At 41.9% G+C, this 22,699-nt stretch overlaps 1 protein-coding gene across 1 annotated transcript in view; it reads left to right on the forward strand.

Moving 5' to 3' along the window:
- The window catches only part of itga9 (integrin, alpha 9), a 422,554-nt gene that overhangs the window by 387,732 nt on the left and 12,123 nt on the right, over positions 1–22,699 (forward strand). Inside the window, exon 27 of the mRNA XM_072263117.1 lies at positions 20,607–20,726. Within this exon, the coding sequence (XP_072119218.1) occupies positions 20,607–20,726 (120 nt within the window). The remainder of the gene's footprint in view (positions 1–20,606; positions 20,727–22,699) is intronic.

The following is a 22,699-nucleotide window of genomic DNA, read 5'->3' on the forward strand; positions in this document are numbered from 1 at the left end:
AATGAATTCCTTTTTCTATTTCATGGATAACCTTTATTTTTCAATATACACAAGTACACTAAACACAGTGCATGACTCTCATTACGTTCCCAGTGTAAAGTCTGTAACTTCTCATCCTTATGTGTTAGTGGTTTGATACACTGATGGTGGTCATACATTCTGTGTACAGAGCGTGGTTACCACTTAGGTCAGGATACCACTTCCTGGCATAATACAGCTTCAAGTGGTTGACATGCTGGGACATTGTAATTAGTCTATCAGTACCCAGAAACAAAACAGCTGTCGAGAATAGTCCTTCCCTGTGAAGCCATTGTGATTCCTCTGCTTCAGTGTATCCCTCAGTATGGAGTGTGCTAATGATCAGCATTCCCTTATAGACACCCAAATGTACTGGGAGAGCAGAGTTTGGTTGACTCTGTTGATGATCTTCTAGCAGTACATGTAGGCATCCTTGGGAACAGACCATAGATCAGAGAATCCTCTGTAAAGCATCTCTAAGGATGAAACACAAGATATCTTGACCATTTCTCCAGACTCTTTTTGCAGATACACCAGTCCACAAAGAGGTGGGCAATCATCTCGTCCTCAGTGCAACCATCCCAAGGGCAGTTTGCATTGATATGAAGGGGAAGGGGTGAATCAGGGACCAATGGGTGATAGGTGGTCCAAGGAGAAGTGAGGGGTGCTGGACAAATAGGTGGAGGAGGAGTGATCGAAAATGGAGAAAGAGGTACGAGGTTGATGAATGGGACACAAAGATTAGATTAGATTGTGTAGGTACTTTATTGATCCCAAAGGAATGTACAGTGTCACAGTAGCATTACAAGTGCACAGATATAAATACTACATTTGTAGAAGAGAAGAAAGAAAGAATAAAAAATAAATTAACTTAAACAGTCTAACGGGAGTGGGGTCATCACTTCCCCAGCTATAGGTTAACTCATTATAGATCCTAATGGCCAAGGGTTAGAATGACCTCATATAGTGCTCTTTGGAGCAGCACAGTTGTCTTAGTCTATTACTAAAAGTACTTCTCTGTTCAGCCAAGGTGGCATGCAGAGGGTGAGAAACATTGTCCAGAATTGCCAGGATTTTCCAGAGGGTCCTTTGTTCTACCACAGTCTCCAGTGTGCCAGTTTGACTCCTATAACAAAGCAAGCCTTTCTAATCAGTTTATTGAGCCTGTTGGCATCACCCGTGTTGAAGCCATTTTCTCCGCATAGAAGACTGTACTGGCAACAACAGGCTGGTAGAAACATGAAGGAGAGGGCTGCATACTCCAAAGTCTCCTCAGGAAGTAGAGGTGACTCTGGCCCTTCTCGTACACATCCTCTGTGTTGGTGCTCCACTCAATTCTGTCATCTAGGTGCACCCCAGGTACTGGTAGGTCCTCACCACATCCACGTTCTCACCATCAATAGTAACAGGGAGGAGTTCAGGTCTCGTCTTCCTAAAGTCCATCACCATCTCCTTCGTCTTACTAATGTTGAGCTGCAGATGATTCAGCTTGCAATATTTGACAAAGTCCTTCACCATGGCCCTGTACTCATCTTCCTGTCCTTCCTTTATACACTCCTCTATTGCTGTCATCAGAGAATTTCTGCAGATGACATGACTCAGTTTTGTATCTGAAGTCCGAGGTACACAGGGTAAACAGGAAGGGAGCCAATACAGTCCCCTGTGGGTCTCCAGTGCTGCTTATAGTCATGTCTGACACACAGCTCTGAAGCCGCACAAACTGTGGTCTGTCAGTCAGGTAGTCCGTTATCCAGGTTACAATGGAAGTGCTAACCTGGATAGAATGGAGCTTTCCCCGGCAATGAGGTTTTATGGTATTGAAGGCACTTGAAAAATCAAAAAACATGATCGTCACAATGCAGTCCTGCTTATCCAAATGGGAGTAGGCTCTGCTCAGCATGTAGATGACAGCAGCGTCCACTCCAATGTGCTCTCGGTAGGCAAACTGCAAGGGATTGAGAGCTGATCTGATCAGGAGTCTGAGGTAAGCCAGGACCAGCCTCTCTTGGGTCTTCACGGTGTGTGAAGTCAGGGCCACTGGACAGTAGTCATTCAAGACCTTCAGTTGGCTCTCCTTAGGTACTGGGACCACACACAGTGTTTTCCACACAGTTGAGACCCTTTCCGGGCCGAGACTCAGATTGAAAATGCGCTGGAGAACTCCACACAGCTGCTCAGCGCACTCTTTCAGGACCTTGGGGTTCACATCATCCGGTCCCGATGCTTTGCTGTGTCTGAGTTTCCCAGAGCCCTTCTCACCTGCTCAGCGGTGAAGGTGAGTCTGTGATAACTGGGGAGTTGGTAAAAGGTAGGGGTTAGGGGTGGTGTAGATCAGGACGAAAACAGTTGGTATGTGGAGGTGTAGATGATAGGTGCAGGGCAAGGAAGGGATGTAGACAGTGGTAGCCTGTATTGTTCATCCACATATTGAATTTGAGGAGGGAGGAGGGGAGGCGTTGGTGCTGAGGGAGCATTGGGTGACTCGGGCACCTGGACTGGTGTGCTGAGGGGGTGTGAACAAAAGGGCAATTGTCAAACCTAAGGGAATTGGTTTAATTCATTAGCCCATTCATGGCTGGATTCCAAGACTGTACAGCTCAGCTGATTGAAGCCAGTGATGTTCTTCATGCCTCTCCACACCTCCCGTGTGCTACTGTACCCAAGCTTGTTCTCCAGCTCTCTCCTGTGTTCCTCTTTAGTCACCTTGATCTTCTCCTTCAGCTCCCTCTGAACATGTTTCAATTCCTCAAGGCTACAAGTACTTGAATCTGATTAGTGATATTGAGAACCATTTAAGGAAGAGATGGGCAGATAGAACCCCATTGGCCAAGGGAATCGGGTGAGTGGAGTTTGTAGGCACCTCCCCTCCATTTTTTTCCTCTCCACTTTCAGCCCTGATACAGTGTCTTGAAATCAGCAATTTCTTTCCCTCCATTGTAGCTGCTTGACCCCTTGAGTTTATCCAGCAGTTTTATTTTTTTTTGTTCCAGATTACCACAATGCAGTGTCTTCTGACTCTAGTCTGTCCAGTCCTGCTTTGTAGGTTTATGTGAGACTATTGCTCATCCTTCTAAGTTCTAGGGAATACAAGACTAACATCATACATTAGTCCTGCAATCAGTCTGGTGAACAGTTGCGACACTCCATCCATAGCGTGAATCTCCACAGATAGAGAGCATGTGTACACTAATGTCAACCACGTAATGTAACAGCGGCTCCATCCACAGCATGAATCTCCACAGATAAGGATCCAAAACTGCACACGTGTACACTAATGTCAACCACGTAAAATAACAGCAACTACTTTAGCCTCATAATACATCAAAAAATTCAGACCAAAAGATAATATTAAAAAGTCCTATTTTAGTTTTTCGTGGCAAAATATGTCTAGTAATGGGTGGAACAGTGCACTGCTTTTCTTCTTCTGTTAAAATGTGACCTGGTAACATTAGACCATGAGACCATAAGGCTATTCAGCCCTTTAAGTCTGCTCAACCATTCCATCATGGCTGATTTATTATCCCTGTCCTGCCTTCTCACAGTAACATTTGACACCCTGATTAATCAAAAACCTATCAACCTCCACTTTAAATATACCCAATGACTTGGACTTCACAGCTGTCTGTGGCAATGAATTCCACAGATTCATCACCTTCTGGCTGAAGAAATTCCTCTTCATTTCTGTTCTAAATGGACATCCCTCTATTCTGAAGCTGCGTTGAGTGGTTAGTGGAGTGGTGATGCAGCAGCAACCTTGCACTCAATGCCAGAAAGACCGAAGAGCTGATTGCGGACTTCTGGAAGGGTAGGATGAGAGAATACAAACCAGTCCTCATAGAGGAATCAGAGGTGGAGAGAGTGAGCAATTTCAAGTTCTGAGGACCTAACCTGGATGCAACATATTGATGCAGCTATATGGAAGACAAGACAGTGGCTATATTTCCTTAGGAGTTTGAGGAGATTTGGTTTGTCAACTAAAACACTCAAGAACTTCTACAAATGTACTGTGGGAGTGTTCTGACTGGCTGCATCACCGTCTGATTTGGGGTGGGGGTGCTACTGCACAAGATCGAAATAAGTTGCAGAAACATGTAAAATTAGTCAGTTCCATCATGGGTACTACCTTCCATAGTATCAGATATCTTCAAGGAGTGGTGCCTTAGAAAGGCGGTGTCCACCATTAAGGATCCCCACCACTCAGGACATGCCCCCTTCACATTGTTACTGTCGGGAAGGAGATACAGAAGCCTAAAGGTGATTTAGCGATTCAGGAACAGCTTCTTCCCCTCTGCCATCTGATATCCTAATGGACACTGAACCCTCAAACACTACCTCACTACTTTTTTATTTCAGTTATTTTGCAATACTTATTTTAAATTAACTATTTAATAGACATATATATATATATTTAATGTAACTCAATTTTTTTCTCTATACTTATTTATCATGTATTTCATTGTACTGCTCCCGTAAAGTTAACAAATTTCACGACATATGCAAGTGATATTAAATCTGATTCTGTACTCTGGTCTTAGACTCCTCCACCATAGGATATTTCTGATCGTGTCCAAGATATCCTGAAGTGGGAGGGTGAGGAGCCAGAGGTCGTGGTACATATAGGTACCAATGACATAGGTAGGAAAAGGGATGAGGTCCTGAAAGGAGAATATAGGGAGCTAGGAAGGGAGTTGAGAAAAAGGACCGCAAAGGTAGTAATCTCGGGATTACTGCCTGTGCCACGCGACAGTGAGAGTAGGAATGCGATGAGGTGGAGGATAAATGCGTGGCTGAGGGATTGGAGCAGGGGGCAGGGATTCAAGTTTTTGGATCATTGGGACCTCTTTTGGCGCAGGCGTGACCTGTACAAAAAGGACGGGTTACACTTGAATCCTAGGGGGACCAATATCCTGGCAGGGAGATTAGCGAGGGCTACTGAGGTGACTTTAAACTAGAATGGTTGGGGGGTGGGAATCAAATTAAAGAGGCTAGGAGTGAGGAGGTTAGTTCACAATAGGGGGATGGGAACCAGTGCAGAGAGACAGAGGGGTGTAAAGTGAGGGTAGAAGCAAAAAGTACTAAGGAGAAAAGTAAAAGTGGCAGGCCGACAAATCCAGGGCAAGCATTAAAAAGGGCCACGTTCCAACATAATTGTATAAGGGCTAAGAGAGTTGTAAAAGAGCGCCTGAAGGCTTTGTGTGTCAATGCAAGGAGCATTCGTAATAAGGTGGATGAATTGAAAGTGCAGATTGTTATTAATGATTATGATATAGTTGGGATCACAGAGACATGGCTCCAGGGTGACCAGGGATGGGAGCTCAACGTTTAGGGATATTCAGTGTTCAGGAGGGATAGACATGAAGGAAGGGGAGATGGGGTGGCGTTGCTGGTTAAAGAAGAGATTAACGCAATAGAAAGGAAGGACATAAGCTGGGAAAATGTGGAATCGATATGGGTAGAGCTGCGTAACACTAAGGGGCAGAAGGCGCTGGTGGGAGTTGTGTACAGGCCATCTAACAGTAGTAGTGAGGTCGGAGATGGTATTAAACAGGAAATTAGAAATGTGTGCAATAAAGGAACAGCAGTTATAATGGGTGACTTCAATCTACATGTAGATTGGGTGAACCAAATTGGTAAAGGTGCTGAGGAGGAGGATTTCTTGGAATGTATGCGGGATGGTTTTTTGAACCAACATGTCGAGGAACCAACTAGAGAGCAGGCTATTCTGGACTGGGTCTTGAGCAATGAGGAAGGGTTAATTAGCAATCTTGTCATGAGAGGCCCCTTGGGTAAGAGTGACCATAATATAGTGGAATTCTTCATTAAGATGGAGAGTGACATAATTAATTCAGAAACAAAGGTTCTGAACTTAAAGAGGGGTAACTTTGAAGGTATGAGACATGAATTAGCTAAGATAGACTGGCAAATGACACTTAAAGGATTGACGGTGGATATGCAATGGCAAGCATTTAAAGGTTGCATGGATGAACTACAACAATTGTTCATCCCAGTTTGGCAAAAGAATAAATCAAGGAAGGTAGTGCACCCGTGGCTGACAAGAGAAATTAGGGATAGTATCAATTGCAAAGAAGAAGCATACAAATTAGCCAGAGAAAGTGGCTCACCTGAGGACTGGGAGAAATTCAGAGTTCAGCAGAGGAGGACAAAGGGCTTAATTAGGAAGGGGAAAAAAGATTATGAGAGAAAACTGGCAGGGAACATAAAAACGGACTGTAAAAGCTTTTATAGATATGTAAAAAGGAGAAGACTGGTAAAGACAAATGTAGGTCCCCTACAGACAGAAACAGATGAATTGATTATGGGGAGCAAGGACATGGCAGACCAATTGAATAATTACTTTGGTTCTGTCTTCACTAAGGAGGACATAAATAATCTTCCAGAAATAGTAGGGGACAGAGGGTCCAGTGAGATGGAGGAACTGAGCGAAATACATGTTAGTAGGGAAGTGGTGTTAGGTAAATTGAAAGGATTGAAGGCAGATAAATCCCCAGGGCCAGATGGTCTGCATCCTAGAGTGCTTAAGGAAGTAGCCCAAGAAATAGTGGATGCATTAGTGATAATTTTTCAAAGCTCATTAGATTCTGGACTAGTTCCTGAGGATTGGAGGGTGGCTAATGTAACCCCACTTTTTAAAAAAGGAGGGAGAGAGAAACAGGGGAATTATAGACCGGTTAGCCTAACGTCGGTGGTGGGGAAACTGCTGGAGTCAGTTATCAAAGATGTGATAACAGCACATTTGGAAAGCGGTGAAATCATTGGACAAAGTCAGCATGGATTTGTGAAAGGAAAATCATGTCTGACGAATCTCATAGAATTTTTTGAGGATGTAACTAGTAGAGTGGATAGGGGAGAACCAGTGGATGTGGTATATTTGGATTTTCAAAAGGCTTTTGACAAGGTCCCACACAGGAGATTAGTGTGCAAACTTAAAGCACACGGTATTGGGGGTAAGGTATTGATATGGATGGAGAATTGGTTAGCAGACAGGAAGCAAAGAGTGGGAATAAACGGGACCTTTTCAGAATGGCAGGCGGTGACTAGTGGGGTACCGCAAGGCTCAGTGCTGGGACCCCAGTTGTTTACAATATATATTAATGACTTGGATGAGGGAATTAAATGCAGCATCTCCAAGTTTGCGGATGACACGAAGCTGGGCGGCAGTGTTAGCTGTGAGGAGGATGCTAAGAGGATGCAGAATGACTTGGATAGGTTGGGTGAGTGGGCAAATTCATGGCAGATGCAATTTAATGTGGATAAATGTGAAGTTATCCACTTTGGTGGCAAAAATAGGAAAACAGATTATTATCTGAATGGTGGCCGATTAGGAAAAGGGGAGGTGCAACGAGACCTGGGTGTCATTATACACCAGTCATTGAAAGTGGGCATGCAGGTACAGCAGGCGGTGAAAAAGGTGAATGGTATGCTGGCATTTATAGCGAGAGAATTCGAGTACAGGAGCAGGGAGGTACTACTGCAGTTGTACAAGGCCTTGGTGAGACCACACCTGGAGTATTGTGTGCAGTTTTGGTCCCCTAATCTGAGGAAAGACATCCTTGCCATAGAGGGAGTACAAAGAAGGTTCACCAGATTGATTTCTGGGATGGCAGGACTTTCATATGAAGAAAGACTGGATGAACTGGGCTTGTACTCGTTGGAATTTAGAAGATTGAGGGGGGATCTGATTGAAACGTATAAGATCCTAAAGGGATTGGACAGGCTAGATGCAGGAAGATTGTTCCCGATGTTGGGGAAGTCCAGAACGAGGGGTCACAGTTTGAGGATAGAGGGGAAGCCTTTTAGGACCGAGATTAGGAAAAACTTCTTCACACAGAGAGTGGTGAATCTGTGGAATTCTCTGCCACAGGAAACAGTTGAGGCCAGTGCATTGGCTATATTTAAGAGGGAGTTAGATATGGCCCTTGTGGCTACGGGGATCAGGGGGTATGGAGGGAAGGCTGGGACGGGGTTCTGAGTTGGATGATCAGCCATGATCATAATAAATGGCGGTGCAGGCTTGAAGGGCCGAATGGCCTACTCCTACACCTATTTTCTATGTTTCTATGAACATCCTCTCCACATCTATCTACCTAGGCCTTTCAATATTTGATAGGTTTTGAGCCACAGGGAATGATTAAAAGTAAGCAGTCGAATGGCGTGGATTGATTAAAGCTCATAAGGTCAAGGTCCATGCCAGCTATTTGATCTTATTTGATTACTGCATTGGAATCAGCTCCTGCTGCTCACTTTTGCTTCATTCTCACTAATACAATCTGTTTGATGATAGTGTGGAATCATATTTTTCTGAGAACTGCAGAGAAAGCACAGGGCAATGTTATTCCTCCAATTCCTATTCCGTGCTGCTTTTGGTTTAATGCAATAACCCTGCTTCGTTTATGTTGAGCTAGCAAAATTGGGCAGCAATAGAGCTGGTGAGCACCAATTGCTTTGATGTATCCGAACCAGGACGTGTGCCAGATCAGTGACCAGGCATTGTTTTCCAGCTATTAATCTGTGCAGGTGTTGTGATTTCTGGAGGATGTGCCCCCTTTCCTGAAACTCCCATCACAAATCAAGTTTGAACAGAGTCCACTCCTTGTTCAGCCACCCATTCCCATTCTTCTCTTTGGAAGTGTAGCGAAAGCTCAGGAAGGAATTCGGCAGGTTGCCAGTTAAAGTTCAAGTTCAGTTTGTTCATTCAATCATGCGCATGTATACTGCCAAACAAAATGCCTCCTGATACTAATCTTCCCAAAAGCATCCATACACTTGTTATAAATTAGACTAATTAAATTAAATTCCAAACTGAAACGATTCCAGCATCTTCTAGTGAAAATATTCGACACCTAATTACCTTAAAGCCGTAGCTGACAGCAGACATACGATACACTCTCCTTTTCTTAGATTGCCTCTTGGGTTAAGGTTAACCACCAGGCTTTGAGGGGTTATTGAAGTCAATGAAGCATCTTCTCTGCCATGAGTGCAGCAGAGAAGCTCCAGAGGTACATATGCAGAAACTGTGAGGAGATGAGCTCTTTCTGGCGTTTTCACTGAACCACTGAAAGCTCAGAATTAAGAAACTTGAGGTTTTCCCTGCCTTCCCAAATTCACCTTCTCCTCTTTTTAGTGCTCCTTTGCAGGGAATTTCCGTCAGTCTTTTCATAAATGAGTAACTGCTTGTATTTCACATCTGGGTTTGGTCAGACAAACATAACCCATCCATTGGAGTTTGACTGTGTGTAACTGGAACCTCAATGATGGAGATGTCGACAAAGGAGAGAGATTTGACAATGTTTTTATGAACCAAAGATTTTCAGAATCCTGTTTAGAAGGTGTTGTTGGTATCTCTCCAGTGCTTTATGGTTCTTACTGCTGGTAGTCTCTGTGTCAGAGGTCGAAGGATGGGATATCAATGATGCCCCCGAAGATCCTGAGTTTTGTTACCTTTTTGGATCCTGGCAACAGAATGTCTTGGAGACAAAAAGTGACCAGACAACGGTCACTGTACTTTTTCGTATCAGTCTTGATTTTAAAATACTTAACTTGTGTTAAAATTATTTTATAGCCTCAATCCCTACCTCTCCTTACCTTCCAGCCACTCCACAAAACCCAGACCCCTCCGGGATCTCAGCTCTCTTCTAATTCAGACTTCTTGCACATCCACGATTAGCAATTGGTTTCAGATGCCTGAGCCCTAAACTCCAGAATTTCCTTCCTCGGCCTTTCCTTCTCTCTGTCTTCCTCCCTTAATCCTCCTGGCTCCTTGAACAAGCTTTCAGTCAGCCATCCTAATATATTTTCATGTGACTCGGAACCATACCTGGTAAAGCCACTGAGAAAAGCCTTTTAATGTTGTATTATTGCACTGAAAGCACTAAATAATGAAAGTTGAGATTGTTGAGTTCAGCATGCTCAAGGGGAAAGTGAAAAGTGCAAGCTATTCCAACCACCCCACAGCATACGTTCTTTATTAGAAGCATGCTCTGCATTAGAGGTTTAAAAATTTATGTTCAAATGAGATTGCCATATGAGTCATACTTGTTGATCATAAATGTGACTCCTAATATATCCCTGAGCTTGAGAGCTCCAGGATAAATTATAGGTGACCTTTCTTGTGCAGGAAGCCTGCACAACTCCTATGTGGAAATTAGAAGTCAGAGGTCTGCGGCTGTCAACACACCCACTCGCTGGTGAAGCAGCAGACAGAATGGAGTATTAAAGTACATTGTTAAAAAGATTTAAACAAATGTAGGAAGCAGTATGGTTATTTTCTAAGATATTAATTAATTTACTATCCCTCCAATAATCTGCATCAACTTTTTGACCATTTATTTCTAGAGGATTAAATCACTAGGTTGAAACTAGAGATAAGAAGATTTACTTATGAGAGGCAACTAGATAAATTATCTTCCATTATCGGAAGAAGGCTTAAGAGGCAAACTGATAAAAATATTTGGGATTTTAAATTGTAAGAGTATATTTCCACTAGTTGATGAATCAGTGACCAGATGATAGGATTAGGGGAGACATTAGGATGTGTTATTTTGGGTGTTGTACAGAACCATTAATTTCCTTCAGGAAAGGGAACCCACCTCTTTGTGATTCCTGTTGTACACTGATGTCATCGGCTAAGTTGTCTAAACAAGTACTCACAAAAGAGTATTCATATAAACAGATGATAAACACCACCAATGTTTGCCTTCTTAAAATGGTTAAAATATATATTTAAATGTGATATCCGACCAGAACTAGTGATAGAAACAGAATCCACAGCTTACAGGAAAAATAAAAAAATTGAGGGCTGTAGAATGAGACTAAATGGCCAGTGTTTCCAGAATTAGTAGAGTGTTAAAGATCTGTCAAGGGCCACATCTGGGCAGTTTTACAGACGTGCAGTTGTCATGGTTTTCAAGGTTTTAGGAAGTCTCCCTAAATTATACACTGAACCAACATGTGAAAAATGACTGCAATATTTGATGTGGCACTAAATTGCTTCAGCAGCAGTCTGGAGACTGTCTTACTCCTTTTGCCATTCCCAAACTAGACCAACAATGTGTGCTCTGACATGATTAGGATCATCTTTTCTTTGTAGGCATGAACCATTAGAAAACTATCGGGGTCATAAACAGGATGAGTACCCCTCCCTCTGTAAACCTCTGAGATCCAAAATTTTTTTGAGCGCTGAAATGATGACACAAATAGAAATTTCCACAAGGCACTGAGAAGGTTCCCAGGTGATGCACAGGTCTCTGCACATCATAGACAATTCTGAGAAGTGACTTCACATACGTAATGAACTGAAAAATAGAAAAACACTGTATAAAGTGAAAAATGAAGATCTTGAATGTGTAGTAAAAGAGTGGATTCATTAGAGCTGGAGTGAATATATGCTACTTAATGGCATGCTGATCATGAAACTAGCAATGATCTATCATGACAAACTGAAAATTATAAGTAATTGCGAATATTCAGCAGGCTTTTTGCAGGAATATAAGAAAAGCCACGGAATTAAATTTTCGCAAACACGAGGAAATCTGCAAATGCTGGAATTTCAAGCAACACACATAAAATTTGCTGGTGAACGCAGCAGGCCAGGCAGCATCTATAGGAAGAGGTACAATCAACGTTTCAGGCCGAGACCCTTCGTCAGGACTAACTGAAGGAAGATATAGTAAGAGATTTGAAAATGGGAGGGGGAGGGGGAGATCCGAAATGATAGGAGAAGACAGGAGGGAGCTAAAAGCTGGAAAGTTGTTTGGCAAAAGGGATGTGAGAAGATCATGGAACAGGAGGTCTAGGGAGAAAGAAAGAGGGAGGCGGAAGCCCAGAGGATGGGCAAGGAGTATAGTGAGAGGGACAGAGGGAGAAAAAGAAGAGATAGAGAAAAAAAAATTATATAAAAAACGGATGGGGTATGAGGGGGAGGTGGGGCATTAACGGAAGTTAGAGAAGTCAATGTTCATGCCATCAGGTTGGAGGCTACCCAGACAGAGTACAAGGTGTTGTTCCTCCAACCTGAGTGTGGCTTCATCTTTACAGTAGAAGAGACTGGGAGATCGTTTCACTGATTTTGTTTTACCAGTCAGGATTTATTAGCCCTGAGCTGAACCCTCAAACCTGGAGGACCACTGGACTACTCTTAGTCTGGCCTCTACCCTTTGACCTATTTGGCATGGGTGACCCTGCCAAGAGCTAAAGCTTAAAGCCCTGGCTCCAGCCAACATGACACCGTGGTCATTGAAAACACACAAACCTCCAAACTATGACAAGGTGGTGGTCCTCATGGAGGACCTACTTGACCAATTTACACCAGTGAGACTTATTTCAGTGGAGAGCAAATTGTTAGAGAGGATTCTTAGAGTCAGGATTTCAGAATATTTGGAGTAGCATAGTCAGGATGCCTTTATGAAGGGCAAGGCATGCCTCGTAAGCCTGAGTGGATTCTTTAAGAATGTGACAAAGCACATTGATGAAGGTAGAGCAGTGGATATGGTGTATATGGTTTTAGTTAGGCGGTTGGTAAGTTTCCCCATGGTAGGCTCAGTTGGAGGGTCAGGAGGCATGAGATCCAGGGAAACTTGGCTATCTGAGAACTGAATTGGCTTGCCCATAGAAGATAGATGATGGTAGTAGACAGGGAGTACTCTGCCTGGAGCTTACTGACTAGTGGTGTTTTGCAGAGGTCTATTCTGGGACCCCTGCTGTTTGTGATTTTTGTAAATGAATTGGATAAAGAAGTGGAACAGTGGGCTGGTCACTTAGGGGAAGTAATCATAATATGATCGAATTCACCCTGAAATTTGAGAAGAAGAAACTAAAGTCAGATGTGTCAGTATTACAGTGGAGTAAGGGGAATTACAGAGGCATGAGAGAGGAGTTGGCCAGAATTGACTGGAAATGAACACTGGCAGGGATGACAGCAAAGCAGCGATGGCTGGAATTTCTGGAAGCAATTCGGAAGGCACAGGATATATACATCCCAAAGAGGAAGAAGTATTCTAAATGCAAGATGACGCAACTGTGGCTAACAAGAGAAGTCAAAACCAACATAAATACCAAAGGGAGGGCATTTAATAGAGCAAAAATTAGTGGAAGTTAGAGGATTATGAAGCAACTAAAAAGGTAAAGATGGAATATGAAAGTAAGCTAGAGTGGATATTGGACTGCTGAAAAGTGATGCTGAAGAGGCAGTAATGGAGGAAGGGGGCAAGGAACTGGCAGATGAACTTAATAAGTATTTTGTGTCAGTCTTCACTGTGAAAGATACTAGCAGTACTGTGGAAGGTCCAGGTGTCAGGTGTCATGAAGTGTGTGAAGGTACCATTACTAGAGAGAAGGTGTTTGGGAAACTGAAAGGTCTGAAGGTAGAGAGGTCACCTGGACCAGATGGTGTACACCTCAGGGTTCTGAAAGAGGAGGATGATGATTTTCTGGAGACATTAGTAATGATCTTTCAAGAATCACTAGATTCTGGAAAATTGCAAATGTACTTCACTCTTCAAGAAGGGAGAGAGGCGGAAGAAAGGAAACTATAGGCCAGTTAGTCTGACCTCAGTGGTTAGGAGGATGTTGGAGTTGATTATTAAGGATGAGGTCTCAGAGTACTTGGAGGCACATGATAAAGCATACTGTAGTCAGTTTGGTTTCCTCAAGGGAAAATCTTGCCTGACAAATCTGTTGGAAATCTTTGAAGAAATAACAAGAGGATAGACAAAGGAAAATCGGTTGATGCTGAGTACTTGAATTTTCAGAAGGCCTTTGACAAGGTGCAACACGAGGCTGCTTAACAAACTACGAGCCTATGGTATTACAGGAAAGATTTAGCATGGATAAAGCAGTGGCTGACTGGCAGGAGGCAAAGAGTGGGAATAAAGGGAGCCTTTTCTGACTGGCTGCCAGTGATTAATGGTGTTCCATGGGGGTCTGTGTTGGGACCGATTCTTTTTATGTTATATATGTTAATGATTTGGATGATGGAATTGATGGCTTTGTTGCAAACTTTGCGGATGAAATCAAGATAGGTGGAGGGGCAGGTAGTTTTGAGGAAGCAGAGAGGCTACAGAAGGACTTAGGTTAGGAGAATGGGCAAAGAAATGGCAGATGGATACAGTGTTGGGAAGTGTATGGTCATGCACTTCGGTAGAAAGGGTTAACTATTTTCAGAATGGAGAGAAAACAACAGAAAAACTGAGGCGCAAAGGGACTTGGGAGTCCTTGTGCAGGATTCCCTAAAAGTTAATTTGCAGGTTGAACCTGTAGTGAGGAAGGCAAATGCAATGTCAGCATTTATTTCAACAGGACTAGTATATAATGTATTGAAACTAGAGAGGGTTCAAAGGAGGTTCACAAAAAATGATTCCAGGATTGAATCGCATGTCATATGAAGAGTTTTTGATGGATCTGGGCCTGTATTCACTGGAATTCAGAAGAACGAGGGGTGACCTCTGTCTCAGAGGCCGATGTTAGGCTGTCTTTAAAGAGTGTGAACCCTCGCATGGCGGAAGACCCTGATGGAGTACCTGATAAAGCTGTGAACACTTGTGCCAACTAACTGCCGGGAGTATTCAAGGATATTTTCAACCTCTCACTGCTACGGGCAGAAATTCCCACTTGCTTCAAAAAGGCAACAATTATACCAGTGCCTAAGAAGAATAATGTGAGCTGCCTTAATGACTATCACCCAGCAGCACTCACATCTACAGTGATGAAATACTTTGAGAGGTTGGTCATGACTAGACTGAACTCCTGTCTTAGCAAGGACCTGGACCCACTGCAATTTGCCTATCACCACAATAGGACAATGGCAGACACAATCTCAATGGCTCTTCACATGGCCTTACACCACCTGGACAATACAAACACCGATGTCACCAATGAAATGCTGTTCATTTACTATAGCTCAGCATTTAACACCATCATTCCCACAATCCTGATTGATAAGTTACAGAACCTGGGCCTCTGTACCTCCCTCTGCAATTGGATCCTCGACTTCATAACCAGAAGACCACAATCTGTGCAGGTTAGTGATAATATCTCCTCCTCGCTGACAATCAACACTGGTGCACCTCAGGGGTGTGTGCTTAGCCCACTGCTGTACTCTGTCTATACCCATGACTGTGGGGCTAGGCATAGCTCAAATATCATCATATATAAATTTGCAGATGATACAACCATTCTTGATAGACTCTCAGATGGAGATGAAAGGGTGTACTTTCATGTAACTATACTAACTAGTGGAGTGGTATTGCAACAACAACCTGGCACTCAATGTCAGTAAGATGAAAGAGCTGATTGTGGACTTCAGGAAGGGTAAGACGAAGGAACACGTATCAATCCTCGTTGAGGGATCAGAAGTGGAGAGAGTGAGCAGTTTCAAGTTCCCGGGTGTCAAGATCTCTGAGGACCTAACCTGGTCCCAACATATTGATACAGTTATAAAAAAATCAAGACCATGACTATACTTCATTAGGAGTTTGCAGAGATTTGGTATGTCAACAAAAACACTCAAAAATTTATATAGATGTACCATGGAGAGCATTCTGACAGGCTGCATCACTGTCTGGTATGGGGGGGGGTGGTGGGGGGCTACTGCACAGGACCGAAAGAAGCTGTAGAGGGTTTCTAGCTTACAAAGTACCCAGGGCATCTTCAAGGAGCGGTGTCTCAAAATGGCAGCAGCAACTATTAAAGATCCCAGCACCCAGGGCATGCTCTTTACTCACTGTTACCATTAGGTAGGAGGTACAGAAGCCTGAAGGCACACACTCAGTGATTCAGAAACAGCTTCTTCCCCTCTGCCGTCCAATTCCTAAATGGACATTGAACCTGTGAACACTAACTCACTTTTAAAATATATATTATTTCTGTTCTTGCACGATTTTTAATCCGTTCAATATACATATACTGTAATTGATTTTTTCTTGTATGTTTTGTATTGCATTGAACTGCTCTGCTAAGTTAACAAATTCCATGACACATGCTGGTGATAATAAACCTGATTCTCATTTTGATTCTGACCTCATTGAAACTGATCGAATGGTAAAGGGTCTTGAAAAAGTCGATGTGGAGAGGATGTATCCTATGGTGGGAAGCCTAAGACCAGAGGACATAGCCTCAGAATAGAGGTCTGTCCTTTTAGAATGGAGATGAGGAATTTCTTTAGCCAGAGAGCAGTGGATCTGTGGAATTCTTTGCCACAGGCAGCTGTGGAGGCCAATACTTAAGGCAGAGTTTGATAGATTCTTGATGTTGATTAGTCAGGGTATGAACGGGTATGGGGTGAAGGCAGAAGATTGGGGCTGAGAGGAAAATTCGATCAGCCATGATTAAGTGTCAGAACAGACTCAATGGACCAAATGGCCTAATTTTGCTCCAATATCTTATGGTCTTATAAAGACAATACACTTCCATTTTCTCGAAGATAATTTGGAGCAGCTCTCGGCTGCAGTTCCACTTATTTTGAAAAACCTTCCATTTGCAACAATGTAACAAGTTCTGAAGCAATTAAATAAGACAGGTGTTAGACTGGTCCTCTTAAGATCTGGATTACTACTGACTGTTGTCTATGGTGATTCATCAGGTAATAGGTAAGAGAGTTAGACTTTTTCTTCATTGTTTGGCACTGCAGCAGAATTGGAATTGTTTTTTTATTATCACATGTATTGAGAGACAGTGAAAAGTTTGACTTGCTTATTGTTCATACAGACCAAATCATTCATCATCATCATTTTTGTACAGAGGTGGTTTGACATTGCCACCTTCTGGCAGTGTCTTTACAAGCCATTATCAATATGCTTCAGAGATTGTCTGCCTGATGTCAGAGGTCATATAACCAGGAATTGAGATATGCACCAGCTGCCCATATGACCATCCACCTCCTGCTCCCATGGCTTCACATGACCCTGATCGGGGAGCTAAGCAGGTGCCACACCTTGCCCAAAGGTAACCTGGAGGCTAGTGGAGGTAGAGACCTATCTCCAAACCGCCACCCTGATCATATCATTACACAATCCATTGAGGTGGAACAAGGTAAAGTAATAACAATATAGAACAGCGGTCCCCAACCACCGGGCCGTGGACTGGTACCGGGCCACGAGGAAGCGATATGATTTGGTGATATGAGTCAGCTGCACCTTTCCTCATTTTCTGTCATGGCCACTGTTGAGCTTGAATGCACGCGAGGTCATTACCCACGCGTCATCCATGTCAGCGCAGGAAGGAGATCAACTCCTTGAGCTTGTGAATGACGGCGGGCTGAAAAGTATGTTTGACGTAACATCTCTGCCGGCATTCTGGATCAAAGTCAAGGCTAAAAATCCTGAGATAGCCACGAAAGCACTGAAAACATTGCTTCCATTTCCAACATATCTCTGCAATGAATGCAACGAAAACTAAATTGCGGAATAGACTGGACATAAGGAACCCTCTTCGACTATCGCTGTCTCCCGTCACCCCTCGATAGGACTGTCTTGTTGCAGGGAAACAAGCCCAGGGCTCCCACCGATTCAGCGATATTGGTGTGTTGCAATGATTTTATATGTTCATACGGGAAAAATATGTGCTGTGTGTTTAATATCCAAACATTACTTAAAATGTTATGATGCTATTGACTTATATAACCATACAACAATTACAGCACGGAAACAGGCCATCTTTGCCCTTCTAGTCCGTGCCAAACGCTACTTTCACCTAGTCCCACCGACCTGCACTCAGCCCATAACCCTCCATTCCTTTCCTGTCCATATACCTATCCAATTTTTCTTTAAATGATAATATTGACCCTACCTCTACCACTTCTACTGGAAGTTTGTTCAACACTTACTTCAAGCTCTTCTGTCTTCCACTGATAATTGACTTATCACTATATTCATGCGAGGAAAATATGTGCTGTGCGGTTAATATTAAATTCGTTAGATAAACCGTTTCAGAAAGGAAATTGAGTGTATTAGCCACTTATCACCTATATTCCGGTCGTGATTAACACCCCTCCCCGCACAGAATCATCAAAAACGGTTTGTAGAAAAAAAATCATACACGCATGCGCACTGGTGCCCGCGCAAGGCTTCATGGTCATTGTAGTCTTTCTCGGGGTAAACGCAGTGTATTTGACTGCTACTCTTTGTCCGTTGGCAACCCTACCACCACCCCCCACTTCCCCGGTCGGCCGGTCTGCAAGAATATTGTCAATGTGAAACTGGTCCGCAGTGCGAAAAAGGTTGGGGACCCCTGATATAGAACAAGTGTGTAGCAATTGCAGAGAAAGTGCAGTACAGGTGAACGATAAAGTAGAAGATCATAACGATATTAGGTCATTTATATTTCTACTGCATATTGTGTAAGTCTAATGCACAGGTAATCATTTATTTTGCAATGGAATTTATTGTTTTTGTTGTTTTTTTTCTCAGCTTAAGCTGGTAAAACATGAGATACAGGCATAGCCAAACACATTCATTTCTCAATTGCTAGGAACTTTCAGAATATTCTAATACTGTATAGTATTGTGGTTTTCTGGAGATTTACATAAATATTGCTGTGAAGATCTAATTGTTTAATGCTATTATGTAGTGACTTTGGGATGATACCAGTTGTAGATATTACTACTGGGACAATGTATATCCTGTTCATGCTCCATAGTCTTTTAACTTCCTCTTTTAGTTATGGATATTTCTGGTGTTTTTCACTTATTGATTTCTGTATGTTATATGTGTATGGAATGGCTATATCTATTAAGTGCTTGTTTATCCTGTATTGTTATATCTGAACGGTTATTATGCCTTGTCCTATGTGTAATTATGGATTGGTCATAGTATGATTTGTAGGACCCTGACTCTAAAACTGGATCAGGCTTGTATTTATCATAAGGAATGGTGTCTTTTATGAGTTTGTATTTTAAAGCAAGATTTTGGTAAATGATGTTTGCCACTTGATTGTACCTGTTAAGTAATCAGATTGAGTTAAACTGCTGCAGGATCTTGTAATGTGTTGGATTGTTTCTGGATTCTCGTGGCATTTTCTGCATTTATCATCTTGAATTTGTTGGTTTTTTATTTTGTATTTTTGATAATTTTTTTGTGTTAACCACCTGGTCCTGTATTGCCACAAGGAAGAAATTTTCAACACTGAGCTCGGCATTTGACATCTAGTTTGCTCAGATTGTAGGGATGTCTTCCATGGAGGGTCATTCTCTTTCATTCAATAACTTTCTTTTCAGTAGTGATCACTTCTTCATTTTTCCAAGTTGTTCTTTCATTTCATTTCAGTAGTGTGTACTCCTTATCAGAATAGCAAATGCTCGTGTGGAATGCTGAATCATGTTTTCTTTGATGAAAATGTTGTGTAAACTCTTTATGTCTGTTATTCCTTTTCCTCCTTCTGTCCTAGGTGGTGTTAGTCTAAGTGTGTTCGAGTGTACGTACTGTTTTCTAAAACCTGCATTTTGGTTTTTAATTTTCTTTCTGTTTCTAACCAAAATATTATGCAAATAGAATATAATAATATGGGTAGAGAAAAAGTGTTTATTGCTTTTGTTATATTTTTACTATTGAACTCTGGCAATATTCTTAAGCCTTGAAGTAAATTCTGTTGAAGCTTTCCCCTTTATCACACTATGATCTGTTTTCTTTGCCTGTTGAAATCCCAGATACTTGTATGATTCATATTCATCCATCAGTTGTATTGTATCCTGTTGCCCTGGTTTGTATTCTACTAGCTCTATTGCACTTTTCTCTATGCTTAATGTACTGCAATTATCTAGTCCAAAGTTCATGTTCGTATCTTTAGAGAATAGTTCTACTATTTGAATAAAATGCTTTAACTTTACTGATGAAGAAGCGTATAATTTTAAATCATCCATCTATAGATGGTGTGTCAAGGTATAATTTGTTTGGTTGTCTCTAATCTGATGCTCTGTTTTCATCTGATTCAGTAAATTAGAGAGCAGGTTTAAAGTTAGACAAAACCATAGTGGTCTTAGAGAGTCACCCTTCCATTATTGTTATTATTATGACAATGGGAATATTAAATAAAGAGAAAATATGTAAATTATTAACCATTGTGAGACTGCTGGACAAATCTTTGGTGATAAAATCTGGCCGTAAAACGAATCCAAAATCAAGGCAGAACAGTTGCTGCTAGCTTTCAACCGCCACAGGGTTGTTATATTTGCATGGTCAGCTCCAGGGAAATTATGTCATGTCCTTTATTCGGTCCTTTGTTAGCAACTAGCAAACATACAATCATGAAGCGATGAACTTGGGCATATCCAAATGTAAGCTAAGCATGGTTCATTGATATTAAGTAGTCAGCAAAGATCTGACCTCCGCCTGTCCAAACCTACAAAGTGCCACACAAGATAAGCAAGAATACGTAACTTATTCCCCTTGCTTTTACCACCTCCCCCACTGATGTGACTAGTTACCATAATAAACACGCAACACCGAATACAAAGGAGTTAGAGAACAGAAACATGGCTCCTATAAGATACATTGGATTGCGAGAGATGTGCATGTGATTCCATTGTTAATATTGGTAACCGTGAACCTGATTGGTTAACTTGAAGATTTCTTTTTGATTAGGTGGTGTTTGAAGCATTGCATAATCTGGAACCTCGTGGTTATGTCGTGGGATGGATCATCGCTATTAGTCTGTTTGTTGGAATACTCATTTTCCTGCTGCTTGCTGTTTTGCTCTGGAAGGTAAACTGGGCAATAGACTGGAATCAGAACATTGCCTTTACTTTTCTTTCAATAGAAATAGACAAACAATGTCTGATGGATTAATGAATTCTTTAATTTTAAGAGCATCCTACAGTGCTACTACAAAAGGATTGAATTAGAGAGAAAATATATAATAACAAACATTCAGGTGAAGCAAGTAGTTATGAAAGGAAAGGATAAGTTTGCTAATCATTCCACAGTGTTAGACTACAATTATAAGGAAACAATTTTGTAACTATACCGCACTTTGATCAGGTCTGATCTCCATTCTCACAACCTATCTTGGAGTTGATGTGTAGTGTTCACTCTTGGGAGGATGAGTTATTCTTTGAAGCTGATTTAGATTGTTCAATGCTCAGTGGAATTTAATAGAAAGGGTGTGATTCTGAGGAAATATACAAGGCTGAAAGGAGCAAACAGAATATAGACTGAGAGGCTATTTCTTAAGGCTGGAGAATCCGGTCGTGGTCGTAAAGTCCTCGGGGGGAAAAGTCCACCCCTTACCACCAAAATATGGGGAATTTACTTTCCGCTTGAAATTTTCTCCCTCAGGGATCATGCGATTGCTCAATGATTACATTTAGATCAAAAATTGATAGCTTTTTACTAAAAATAAGGGAATGAAGGACTTGGGTATCGTATGTGATAAAGTACTGGATTAGAATCCAAAGGTCTGGACATTTGAATTCCAGGATAATTATGTTAGGCAGGAAACTTTAATTAAAAGCTAGAATTAAAATGATCAGCTGTGGTGACAGCATAAAATCTATTCAGATCACTTTGTCCTTCAGGGAAGGAAATCAAATTCTCTCTCCCTTTGTTCACCCTTTCCATTCCTCTCCTCTTCATTTTCAAGACTGTCCCTCACCTGGTTCAATCAACAATCACTCATGTACCTGTCCACTTGGGTATCTTCTCTCTTGGTCCACCTTTACTATACCTTCCCCACCTCCACTTGGTTCCATCAGGCCATCATCTTTCTCATATCTGGTTCCAGCTATCAACTACCAAGCAAGATCTAACCTCCATCTCCACTCAGCCACCTATTCCATGTACCTAATTTTTTCTCTCCCATGTGTGTTCTCACTGACCACATACCAGCTTCTTTCTCAACACACTCCCCTCTCCCTCTCCCAACTGTCTCCATATGCAGGTCATCTGTACTTAATATGTTATCTATACCAGCCTTTGTCTTACTACCCCCTCTCATTTCTTTATACTGGCTGTTGTCCCTGTCCACTTTCAGTCCCGATGCAGGATCTGAAACTGAAACGATCCCTTTGCCTCCACAGATCCTACTTGACCCGTTTAGTTTTTCCAGCAGTTTATATTTTGCAAGAAAATTAGGTGTTCTTATCTTGTCTGGCCTATGTGTGAACTTGAAGCCTAAGTAATAATATAACAAGCTGCTTGGTTTAGGCCAATTAATGTTGTTGAACCAGCAAGCAGCAGCTTGACCCCATGAATGAATTAGTGGTACATGATCATACATGATCATATTGAAATCGATATCAAGCTATTTCTTTGCACTTATCTCATTACTCAGTGCTATATTTGGGATATAGAGAAGCTTGATTTTTCAGAGACAAGTTCCAGGAAAGTGCTGTCACATTCACTAAATACCAGATTATGTAAATTCTAAATTATGAGGTTGATTGTTGAATCAGGTCCTCATCCACACTGCAGTTTGTTTAGTTATAGGGAGGGATGGGATAGGCTTGTTTTCCCTCTAGTAAAGGAGGCTGAGGGATGATCTTATAGAAGAAAATAATATTATGAGTGGCACAGATAAGATCAATAATCAAGATCTTTCTCCTTTGGTAATTACAGTGGATTCTGGTTAATTGGGACTCATGGGTCTAGTACATTTTGGCCCAGTTAGCCACAGTTGAAAATATTATGAAAATATTTAAAAAAATATAAAAGCACAAACTGAGTAACAATTTATGTAT

The sequence above is a fragment of the Mobula birostris genome, chromosome 1 (assembly GCF_030028105.1).
Source record: "Mobula birostris isolate sMobBir1 chromosome 1, sMobBir1.hap1, whole genome shotgun sequence".
Lineage (NCBI taxonomy): Eukaryota > Metazoa > Chordata > Chondrichthyes > Myliobatiformes > Myliobatidae > Mobula > Mobula birostris.